The following is a 13,155-nucleotide window of genomic DNA, read 5'->3' as shown; positions in this document are numbered from 1 at the left end:
ATTGGCTGATAGGAAGGGCGCGGTGGATACTAGAAAGCTGATTGGCTAACTAAAATTTCAATAGAAGATGCTCATATAAAAACGACAAACAACCACAGAATTCGCGCATAAGCCTGAAGAATCCTAGAGTGGATGAAACGCGGAATATTCAGTGTAGCTTAATCGCCCTATACATTTTATAATATAACTTACTAACTAGCTCTACCTACGTATTGAGCACTTTTGAAGTAAATACTTAAAGTTTACGCATAAATCTATACTTTCGTATATTAATTTTATGTGAGTAAATTAAGTAGTTATATATATATATATATATATATATATATATATATATATATATATATATATATATATATATATATATACTAGCTGTACATACCCGGCATTGCCAGGTAAAAAACATATTGCAGGGCGAAGAGTTTAGTCACATACTATTTAAGATACATCAAATATTCTAAGATTTTACGATTTTACTAAAAGTTGACCATATTATGGATTTTTGAAAACATAAAACATAGCCATCTTCATCTATGAAATTCAAACAGGAAAATAAAATCATGCGTCTGATCTTGGTTATAATAATAATTAAAAATATATTAAATTAAATGTAAATTAAATTAATCAACTTTATATGATATTTCTACATAGAATACTTAAACAATTTTATTACTAATTTCCATTAAAAATTTAGAGCTAATTATTAAAACAGCTTTTCTTTAATGTAATGTGCAAATGAGATAACCTATTGAATATTGATTCCTTCTGAATAAATAGTATATATAGAAATCATGCCGGTAAAAAAGTTCGTTTTCAGTATTAAAATGTATTTGTAAATCAGTACCTTTTGTATATATTAACCAAATTGTCAACAAACAAACAAACAGACAGAAAGGAATATATATATATATATATATATATATATATATATATATATATATACAATTAAATAATAATTATTCTTTTATACATACAGACACTAGTGCTTCATGCTTAAGTAATCATTATTGTAGGAGGAGACAATTCCAGCTACAAAGCCATTTTTGACTCCATTTGCTAAGCCTTTACCTCCAGGCCATCAAACAATTGCCAGGGGAATGAACAACTAATAAACGCACACTTCAGGCACGGACATTATACAATTCAGAGTGTTCTAACGTTCGGGCTTAATTATAATTAAATCATAATTATTATCTTATACCTATAGACACTAGTGTTTCATATTTGCGCAATCATTATACATATATATGTGTGTGTGTGTGTGTTGTTTTGGTAAAAAAATTAACTTTTCAATTATTATTTCATTCTTTGTGTTTACCAAGCTCAATGTATGATAAATATAACACCAGAGCATATTTAAAAGAATAACAGTATAGTTGCATTCCAAGATCCAAATAGTTATTTTTCGGGCAAAACCGCTCCTCCAGCATGCTAAAATGTTTGGTACATTTTTTTCTCAGCTTTTACAGATCTGTTTCGTTATGCAGAAACAAAAGGTTATTATTATGCCAATACCGTCTCCTTTTATGCATATACTCTTCAGAAAAATTATAATTTTTTTTTTTTTTTGCTTTGTCCTGCCACCACTAAGCTTTTGTTATAAACGCACCTATCTTGACATGATTATCCTTCTCTTGAAAATATTGAAAAGGGTTGTAACTGCTGTCTTTCTACTCACATGGTTAAACTAATCTGCTAACTTATGTCAAACTGTACTTGAAACTGGACCCAAACATTCTGAATTATAAGTAAGTGTACAACCATATAACCCCAAGTAATACGCAAGACAAGGTTCACTAAGCCAACAATCGATGGACGACATCTGATGCACTTCGATGCAACTAAATAGACGATCATTGAATAGACACAGAGTCGCTTCATATCTCACTTTCAGGAAACTCACCTGTAATTAAGGTATATTAACGTACACATCGATTGTCTTCAGCATCCAACCCCCAGCCACTCATCGGCAATGAAGATGATGACACCCTCTTCATTTTGGGCAGAGCTACGCGGTGCCAGACAAAAGCGATGATGGCATAGATTGTTCATGCTGATTACGTATCAACCTTGGTGCAAATCAATCAATCGCTTGATTGCGTGCGTCCCCCTTCCTTGCCCTGCGCTCACAAAGCAAATGAGAATAGAGTGTATAAGCTAGTTTGTGCAAATCCTAACCTGGCAAACACACCATCTTTATTTTATTTACCTACATGGCGTATCGATATTGCCAAAGTCTTTGCATTCTTTCTTCTTTCTGTAATGGGTCGACTATGCTGCTAGTCTGACTTGTGTATTCTCATTGATGTTCTTCAAAAGATGCAAGATGGAGAGTGACCCCGAAAAAAATTGCTACCCACGGGGTCTTTAATAAAATCCACAATTCTTTCTACAATCCAAACATACTTGGTACAAATAAACTCCAGTCTATGCCTTAATTGTCCGCCAAATTAAAATTATCAATGTCCAACAGCCTTTCTTTTATCACCGTTGAAATGTGATAAAAAATATTAAAAAATAATAATAAAAATAATAATAAAAATAAATAATAATAATAAAAAAATATAATAAAAAATAAATTATAATAATAATAAAAATAATAGCAATAATAATAAATTATAATAATAATAAATTATAATAATAATAATAAAATATAATAAAAAAATAAATTATAATAATAATAAAAATAATAGTAATAAAAATAACTTATAATAATAATAAATTATAATAATAATAATAAATAATAATAATAATAATATCACAGTTTTTTAATGTCACCACTGTCTAGCATTACTTGATATTTTTTAAAATTCATATTCACTTGAAACAAGGCCGACTGCTACTGAAATATAACAAGTTGCTGTGAATTAGGGACCATACTTACTAGTACACCAAGTAGAGAGTTGAGCAACGAGATGTTTGTTCACATTACATTTCTCCATGTTAGTATAGTCGGGGAAGCAGGATACAAGTAGGCTATTTCAAGGTCTAGCAGTTTAAGGGAAGAAATTTTCAGAGCAGAAGGCTCTCCGGCATTAAGGAACTTCTACAGCGAAGGGGTGTAATTTTGCTGCTTGTTGGGTCAGTCGGAAGCATTCGTCAAAGCACATTCCATTAAAATACTTGTAAAAACAGTGTGGGACCTATTAGATTGGAAGCTTTTTTTTTTGACCATGTACAATATAGAGAGACGGGGCTGATGCATCGACCCATATGTGGCAACAATATCCTCTGCATACGTAAATCGTGGCTTTGTAGAGATACTTCCAGGTGTGATTATATTTCTAGCACGATATACAGAATCCACCTTCTTTGCAACAGCCTTGGCAATGTCTTCTTTGTATTTATTCCAATTTATGTTATCTGTGAATTTATGATTACCAGTTACTTAGGAAAGCCCTTCTTTTTGAAACCGAACAATTAATCAATCACACACTATCACAACCATTAGCTAATAATGTATGTGCTGTATTATATTGATGCGATGAGATTCACCTCGCTTGCGTCAGACATTTACAATCATGCAGGCCAAAGTCACACTACTGTATCATGCTAAAATACAAAATAAATGTTTATTATTAAAGAAATTGTCTTTATTTACTTGCCTTCCCACGAGGGCATATATGGCATAATCACGTTTACACACCAGTTCTCGATAGTTAAGCAACGTTAAGCCTGGTCATGACGAGATGAGTGACCAATTTGAGAATACCAGACAGGTGACCAATTTGAGAATTCCAGGCACTGTATAAAGGGGGATATCGACACTTCCCTGCAAGAGTTGCAAAATCCAAACATTATTATCTCCCCTAACGGGGATATACATGCGATTGGGGATCACTTGTGAATTTCATACTCCCATGAAACTTCCTCCTTTGGAGGAAGCTGTCTTAGGGTTTGTGCCACAGTTTCATTACATTTTTTTTCACTTCCACAAGGGCGAGTGATACACAAGGTCAGTTTTTTGATGTGAGGAAAATCGAGCTTCCCAAGGAAGGGAATTCTGGATTGGCATAAAAGTAGAAAAAAAAATACATCACTCTTAAAAGATTTCTCTTTCAAAACACACAAGTAACTAATTCTCTTGCTTTGCTAAGGTAGGTTTCCATCACAGACATCTCAAGTCAATACACTGAAAAATATCTGTTGTAGTTAACATAATCAGATGCAAACACAGAGTTGTACAAGGTGACACCCACAGAATGGTCAATAAAATTACAATCCTTTCTGCCACCTCTTTCTTGCAGACGTGATGTTAGTCTCAGTCTTTTCTAGAAACTAGCATAGGTACCCGGCGTTGCCCGGGTGTTTGGAGGAGTGTGTTGAGCAAAAGAAAAAAAAGGGGGGGGGTATTAGGCAGGCAGGCTCAAACCCATGATACAAAGGCAGAAAAGAAAGTGAAAAGATCTGTCGTCTTACCGCTACTCCATGACGCGACCGGAAGTTCGGAACGTTAAAATTAGGGAAAGTCAGTCCAACCGATACGATGACTTGCAAAATTGGCTTGCAAAAATCGACCCCTCTGCCCAGTGGAGGGTGAAGAAATTAATGTTTTGGCCAATTTTTTCAATATTTGTCGTCCTAGATGATACCGATCTTGTGAAAATCTGCCGCCTCTGTCGAAAGTTTTAGGCAGACATACAAACATATATACATACATTTAAACAGACAGGTGAGAGTTATATTATAGATAGCAGGTGTTCTTCAAAATTGTCTGATCTATTTCCTGTTACTTATAAGTCGCTAGTATAGTGGTCTCTATCACTTCGTCGTTTTGATATCTCATTGAAATACAGCTTTCTATTCGAAGACTTGTGGAACTTCATTTCGGTTGACTGTTTTCCTCCTACCTTAGTTGTTTCAAGACTAAGGTCAATAGGCATCTATCGTTTTTGCGATAACCTAAGCTTGGTGTGTGAAATTGAATATGATGAAACTGTTCAGAAGCTGTCGGACAGCGTGATCTGGAGACAAATGTGTATCACCAGGTCAAGACACATTGCGTTATGCATATCAACTATGCATGGCATCTACGATTCGAGAAAACAGGTCGTTCAATCGTGAACGTTTATGTTACCTGTTTCGTCTCGATGATACATGCTATCGGTTTAATGCCAACTCAAAAATAAGCAAAGTACGAAAGATAATCGTTAACAGATTTATTCAACAATTTATAGAGCAAAATGGTAAGGATATGGTTAAAGTATATTAACATACCCAGGAGGAAAGAGGCAACTTAAAAAGAGATTCAAAGCATCGAGGACACCAGGGACTTACAAATCCAACAAATTATAAAAGATGTACCAGATACTTCTAGACTCAAGTCCTGAAAGCTCTTCTACAACTCAAAGATCAAATATTTCCACCCAGTTGAGACATGGAAGGAGGCTACGCAACAGCCCATCTATGAAGACAATTTCTCAGACTGGTTAAAACATAGCAGTATAGAGATCTAACCTATACGATACTACTACTAATGTACCCATCGATTGTCTTAAGCATCCAACTACCAGTTGCTCATCAGCAAAAATCTACACACTATCCATTTGATAGAGAAAATGAGTACACCTTTTTCATCTTCGGCAAAGCTAGACTAAATATGTGATAATTAAAGTTTGCGATATGACATGCATGTTTGTTAACTTGTAAAACTGTCATGACAGAATTTGCTTTACTCCAAGGTCGATAACTCCCTCTTCTTCATTCCAAGGTCGATAACTCCCCTTTTCGTCATTCCAAGGGAAATAACTATTCTTTTGTTTATTTTTTTAGATTGTACCTAACATTATCTTAACTTCTTCGGATCAAAGTGTATTGTCTGTTCTGCCCTCAGTTGGAGAGAGAGAGACAGACAGACAGACAGACAGAGGGGAATTCTTCTAAACTGAGCCAATTTTTATTTTTCTCCCAATTCAAAGTGCCCCTTTTGGAGAGCTAGATTTTTCTCACATTAAAACTGACCTTGTGCCTAACTCTGTTCTTGGTAGGGAGACGAGAATATGGCGAGGCTTCCTCAGTTTTAATATATTCTGCATCTTTTTATCTTGTCATCATATATCGACTATCTGCCATCATGAATTAATGTCTTTGTTTTCTTCTAATTTCAGCTTCAATATTGGAAAGCAAGTGAGGGACGGAATGAAATGAAGGAAATAGACATTTATATCGGCCCTAGCGAACGTAATGGGGCCGGTGGTGGCCATCATCACCATCACCACCGGTCTCATCACCAGGGACAAGAAGTCCGAGCTTCCATAAGAAACCTGCCGGCCTTTACAGCTATGCGAGCGCAAGTCTGCGTCATGAACACACATTTTGTTGGTCATCCGAGCAATGTTGTTGACTTCTTCACTCCTGAAGGAAGTAAGTAAAAACAAGAACACTCCGAGAGGGCAGACTTACACCAAAGTCATCTCCTTATGTTAGAACAAAATTATCAATAATAAAATTATTTTTGCTTCATAGATTAAAAAAAAAAGAAAACAGAAATAAAATATAAGAATAGCAATAAAAAAAATGTTTTATGAAATGTCAAATCTTGCTGGGGGTATTTTTTTCTTTTTTTTTTTCCTAAATTCATTTTATTGTGTTAAATGTATAATTAATCTGGGTTTCATAACCCCATGATACGCAAGCATATTTGGTATGCATTAAACTAATATTAATTTTTTTTTTCATATTTGTCTCTGAATTTTCAGTTTGAGTTGTCTCCCTTGATTATAACCTGTTTTGTAGTTCCTCAAGGTAGGTGTCATTGTCGGCTAATTTGCATGGCAATTGTAGTAAAGAGTAGTTGGCCACTCATGACTAACCTCATTGCTTTGTAGGTTGACTACTTCCGGTAAAAGCCTAAAACTTAAATAGAAATGGTGTGTATATCTCTATGCTAAAAAGTAACGATGTTATCTATTTCAAATGCTTTGTTTAACTATTTTTTTTTAAACTAACGATTTATTTGAGGTTTTATTTATATTTTTACTTATGGCACTTTGGATATCTTTGATTTTCATCAATTATCTCGTTTTTTTTTGTGTTTTTTTTTCTTATAAAACGAATATATGGATCAAATTTTCTTAAATATTTCATAAGAGTAATCTCCGAAATTTACTTCAACTTTTCATTTTTATTATTTCTGAAACAGAATTACTTTAACCTGGTTAGGCAATTTGTTACAAAAGTATTTTTTTAATCTTAATTAAATGGATAACGGCACTTAGTAGACATTAAGAATTTTGAGGAAGATAAAGGATTGTTGTTTCAAAACTATGTAAATGCTTGTCACAATCTGAATTACTGGTTGAAATTAATGCAGAGGCACTTTGCAGATCGTTTGATCAGTAAGAGATTTGATCCTGAATAGGCTTCACTCACTGAATTTAGGCCCCCAGATTTTTATTTTTAGAGGTATCCTTAAATAGTCTTGACAATCGCTATCAAAACAATCCCCAGATTATTTCTGAACTGAAGAGAGCCAGTATAACCAAAATCAATGCAGTTCTGAGAGAGGTGTGTGTCAGAGCCATTGACAAGTGTGCTTGCAACAAGGGCATAACCAGCTATGCTTTCTGGACCACCACTCCCCCTCGAAGATGTTGACCCAAATTTTTCCCCACAATTTAAAGTGCCAGTTGAGCAGCCAGAGATAGGCAAGCAGACATTCTTAATAACCAATAAGGAGCTTTTAACATTGTCCAGCACACAAGAGCATATTTGGAGCATATCATTGAAGAGTGATAAAACAAAGACTGTTGAATATTGATAATTTAAATTGCGGTGGACAAGTCAGGCATAGACAGAAGTTTATTTCTAGTAAATATGGTTGGATTGCAGAAAGGATTGTGAATTTTATTAACGATTCCATTGGTAGATTTTATTTTTTCGGTTTTCCTATACTACACAACTAGCGTTCATATCTATTGCTAATGGAGATTTTGTATCTGTCTGACACCGAGACTATACAATTGCTTTAATTAATTGTACCATCTTTTACTGCTGAATTCAGTTTATTATACTATACTCAGTTTCATTGCAGAAAAAAAAAATGTGAATTTTGCTAACAATTCCATTTGTGTGTGTGTGTGTGCGTGTGCGTGTGTGTGTGTGTTGGTGTTGGGAAAGAATCACTTTGTAATACATGTTACTAAAATAAATAATTTTATTATTTTATTATTAATAAAAAAAAAATTCTTTCTAACAAGTTTTACTAAAATCATGTTTTTTTTTTTTTGTTTTTTTTTACTAACCCGGCAATTTTTTTGCTAAACACCTCCTCTAGCTTAACAAGTAAATAATATAGCTTGCTAGTCGTACTAAATTAACGACATGAGAGTGAACAATGGTTCAGTCCGAAATTATCAGAAGGTTGCCATCTATAATAAAAGTCACCTGAAAAAGGTAAAAACGCTGTGAACATAACAGCAAGTAAGATGATAAGTAAATAGATGCGATGTACATAAAGTGTTTTTATTTTTTATTGTTTATGAGGAGTAGCATTGATATTCCGACATGTCTGGACAAAATCACGAGAGTTTTGGGAGTTTTTTAATATATATTTTAATTGATACTCAGCCCAAGTAAGTAAAGTTCCAGGTACACAAAGAAAGAAATGGAATTTATTGGCAGTTCTTGTAACTAGCCAAGTTTAATAGGACGGGGAGGAGAAGGGACCATAAAATGAAGCTCAGTCGAGCACCTGTCATGAAAGTAGCGAGACGGTAGAGAAAGACTATGAATTATTATTATTAAAATGAAATCGGATGATCCAGCAAAATGGTTCATTTGACAAAACTCTGAGATGATGAGTGCAGGACCACCATTTTGTATCTCTACTGAAATGGTATAGTAAGTGTCTTTCTTATAATTTCCTGTTTTTATTATTATTATTATTACTACTACTACTACTACTACTACTACTACTACACAAGACGCAGGTCTTCAAATTTTCTGTGATGGAATTTTATTTTGAAAAAAAAAAAAACCTTGTTTTCTTGTTGTTTTTCAGAACCAGGACCTGTGAAAGACTTACGAGTTGAGTCGTATGGTGCCACATTTGTTCTCTTAAAATGGTCACAACCGACAGAACCAAACGGGAAACTCCTAGGCTACGATATTGGATATCAATCAGGTAAGATATCTCACTCTTTCTCAGTTTGATTTCATGCTGCGCAAGCATGGTATACCCAAAAGAATGGGAGCATGTATGCTGTTCTTTCGAGTTCAGGTTTAACAATGATTTTCAGATACATTCCTCTTGGTCGTGTTTTTTTTTTGACACATATCCGTTAGTGTTGGGACGATTAATCAGGATCAGGAAAATTGGAACTTTGGATGGTATCGGAATCAGAAAAACTTGTATTTATTTTCTGATGCCAAAAACGATTTTTTTTTTTTATTTGATTTTGTTTAAAGTGAAACTTTCCACTGCTCGTAATAATAATAAAATAATAAAGATTTATTGATTTTAAACAACTAGTAAAATTAAAGTCTATAGATCATCCCCCCCCCCACAAGTGTTTATTTTTACGTTTAAGAAAATCTCCGGACATTTAACATATGTTTTTACAGTAATCGCGAAGAATAACTCTATAATACAATATTTAGAGATTTATAAAGAATCAGAATCGGTAATTGTATCGGAATTGGGAATTTACTATGGAACCGGGAAAAATATTGGAATCGCCTCCATCATTAATATTCACACAGGAAAAAGCGATAACAGTTATTTTAAATTAAAATATATATATTTACCAATCTATTTATGGATCTGTTTCATTCACGTTGCTGTTAATTTTCCTGTAACCTTCGCAACAGGTTTGATGTAAACCTTCCATTTCAAGTCTGAAGTGAAGGTCAATCGCAGAAGCTCATCCAATCAAGGGTCCTCAAAGAGAGACATCTTTATTTCAATCAGTGTAAATGAGGATGTTAGCATTGGTAATGAAAGAAAATAAGCTAAAAAATATTTCTTCATTTCTTTTTCTTCCTTACTTTCCCTCTCTGCCCTGCTCTAACCAAGTCTGTCGACCTGTTCCACAAATTCCAAAACTCCATCATGAAAAGTCTCCAGAAAAAATACACAATTGAACTCAGAACTCCAACTGCTAATGTAGACCCCCACTATCATGTCTCCTTCTCCAACATCAGGGATCTACGTTCCAACCTTCCAGATCATTTGTCTCTGATAGGTTCATAAGAGTAGTAGTTGATGAGCAGAAATCAGAAGTTCACAGTATTAATACTGGAGTCTCTCAGAGGTCCTAAATACAACTCTCTCCCTGATCCACATCAATGACTTAAGATCATTCATAGATATTTATGCTGATGACACTACCATCTAGAAAAAAAAAACATAAATGACCAAGTTCTTTCTGATTCTCTCTCCTCTGATCTTGAGCACGTGGTACAATGGGGAAAGAGGTGGCTAGTTAATTCAAAAGCATCTAAAACCAAGCTTCTATCTTTACACCATCAACGCTCTGATCCCCATCTGGCATCAATTGAAATGAATGGCTCTCGTCTTGATGTGACTCCATTTTTTGACAAACTTCTGGGGCTGACCTTTACTCCTGATTTGAGATGGAACACGTACATCAAATCCGTTGCCAAGGTCGCTGGGATCATTCTACCACTCCAGTAGATATCTCAATGTTGATGCAATTCTCTACCCGTATAAGAGCCATATTGTCCCATTGACTATGGTACAGTCATTGACCCTTATCCTCGAGTGGCCTCTGGGTCTTGATAAGTGGTGACTCCTTTATAATATTTTACTTGTTCCTTTCTTACTTCATACACTTTAGAAAAGGCCAAATACAATTTTCGAAGGCTAAACTACTTAAAAAAGAAAAAAAGTCAAATTGGTGAAATTTGGTTTTAAAAAGGCCAATCTGGCGACTGACCAAGAATATGAGAGTGACCTCCCTTTGATGTAATCTCATTTTCACATATCATAATAATATATAATCATTGTTGTAATGCTATGAGAAAGGAACTTTTAATTTCAATGTGCAGTGGGTTTTCACTAAAGAAATAAGTCAGTGAATCTTTATGCAATAAAGGAACATTCGAAAGAAACAGGGCAAAAAATAGAACATTGTTTGCCAAGAGGTGCTGGACTGAAAGAGTAAATCAAAAATTGTCTCTTAAAATGTGATTTTATTATTTGCCTTGAACTATGTAGCACAATATTACTTACTGAATATTTATTATTACTTCATTGTTTATCTCATTTTGATCGGTTTTATATTTAAAATACAATGGACACTATTTTCGTTGAAATGTTGATAAACTCATATTTGCTGGATGTTATTCGTTTTACTCTAATAAAATCTAATAATTTTGCGCTATCCAGAAAAGTACCAACTTTATCAAAACATATTTGTTGATTAAATATGTCTTTCATCCCACTGAATTTCCATGCGTTCTGCAAGTAAGACATCACCGTTCCTGGTTTACTATGCATGTACACAGAGAATTAGTTCACGGGTTCTTTCTTTTTTTTTGCTCAACACACACCCCCAAACACCCGGGCAACGCCGGGCACCCAGGCTAGTTAAACTATATACGAAAAAGCTTTAGGAAAACAAACATTGATTAACTAATTTTTATTATATGAGGATTGTTCAAAAGTTATGCTTCCTATTTATTTTTTATTCTGACTGAATGGATTAGAGAGTATTGGAAATTGCATTGTTATGATGACTGAACTTATGCATTCATGACCTGAAAGTTTCATCTCTGTGTTGCAGATATTGACGATGTGAGATTCTGGGGTGCAGGGGTTAAAATGTTGACAGGTTTTTTTTTTTGTTGTTGTTGCGATTTAGTTCAGCCACCAAGAAACCCTCCTTGTTGAATGTGTCATATCCTCCGAAGATGCAGAGCGGTTCGACGAGTCTCCCTATGTTATACTTTCTTCTGCTAAACAGAGATTCGTTGATTTCCACCGTGTGCCCTGGGTCTCCGATATGCCGGGAATTCCTAAGGATATAATCCTGACAAATGTCTCTAATGAAGTTCCTTCAGTTGGTAACAATATGCACCAACACAATTCAACATTCTCTTTATAGATTTTTTTTGTGTGTGTGTGTGTGGTGGCCACTTCATGTGCCCACAAATAAATAAGTTAAAAAATCTTCGATATTTCCATTTTAGACCAGGAAAAATAATGTTCCAGTATGCAGGAGGCCCATAATTTGGATTATTTGAGCTGCTGTTCTCATTCTCTATACCATTCTCATGTTTCAATCGATGTAACCTCTGACCCTTAAGCCGATTTTGTTGAACTCGAGAATCGGTATAGAATTTTGAACAAGATCTTCTATTTAATCCACAATCGTAGGTTGTTCTCGTTCTCTCAACCATGACCGGGTAGGCATTAAATAATTCTTAATTATATTCTTAGTATTGCTTGTACTGAGGACTGAACCTTCAACCTCTAGAAGACTGTCACTTAGAACTGATTATACTTAGCACTCAGTTGTGCTACGGGCTCGTAGGTTTAATTCTAGTATTTAAATCAGTTAGGTAGCCTTTAACCTATTATTGTTTTAGATGTGTAGTTTTATGGTTTATTACTAATCCGAATGATCCAAATAATACACATAATCAATCTTCACTTAAAAGCCTGCAGACGGATGGACATCACCAGACTATTCTTGCCCAAGACATGTTGTATGAAATAACACATCAACCCCACAACCTCCGTGGGTTAAGGAACCCAACCAACCTTATTGTTCATTAATAGTTTATTTTTATTCTGAACAGTTTTATCAGATATGTGTCTACTTTTGCATGTGTTAGTGGGCGGTGTGTCTGTTTATCTCCTTATTAATTAACTGAAAACGATTTTGCTTCTGCAGCTATCGACATTATAGGATATTAAGTTAACATTTCCTATAGACAACTTTTACGCTCACCAATTACAGTTCTAACTAGAGCGTATTCCTAGCCCACAATACATACATTGCATCCCTGTTTAATAATTCTTATTTTCATCTTTGTGAAACACGTAATCCCACTGAGAGGGTAGCGAAAGTCTCTATATTTATAATTTATACATATGCTTACGTCGCCGATTATTTATTTGACTTTCAAGTTCTCACATTAAATTATAGACTGCTGACAGATTTCTATCCGAACTTATTTCTTTTCAATTCT

At 34.5% G+C, this 13,155-nt stretch overlaps 1 protein-coding gene across 3 annotated transcripts in view; it reads left to right on the top strand.

Moving 5' to 3' along the window:
- Positions 1-13,155, top strand: part of LOC145293293 (neuroglian-like) — a 1,600,306-nt gene that overhangs the window by 1,515,772 nt on the left and 71,379 nt on the right. For all 3 annotated transcript variants that reach the window (XM_080139928.1, XM_080139907.1, XM_080139918.1), the window contains exons 8-9: positions 6,105-6,360; positions 8,999-9,121. In XM_080139928.1, the coding sequence (XP_079996054.1) occupies positions 6,105-6,360; positions 8,999-9,121 (379 nt within the window). The remainder of the gene's footprint in view (positions 1-6,104; positions 6,361-8,998; positions 9,122-13,155) is intronic.

Source organism: Euprymna scolopes, chromosome 2, assembly GCF_053919585.1.
Source record: "Euprymna scolopes isolate OS-2025 chromosome 2, ASM5391958v1, whole genome shotgun sequence".
NCBI classification, from domain to species: Eukaryota; Metazoa; Mollusca; class Cephalopoda; order Sepiida; family Sepiolidae; genus Euprymna; species Euprymna scolopes.
This window is presented reverse-complemented; position numbering and strand designations above follow the sequence as displayed.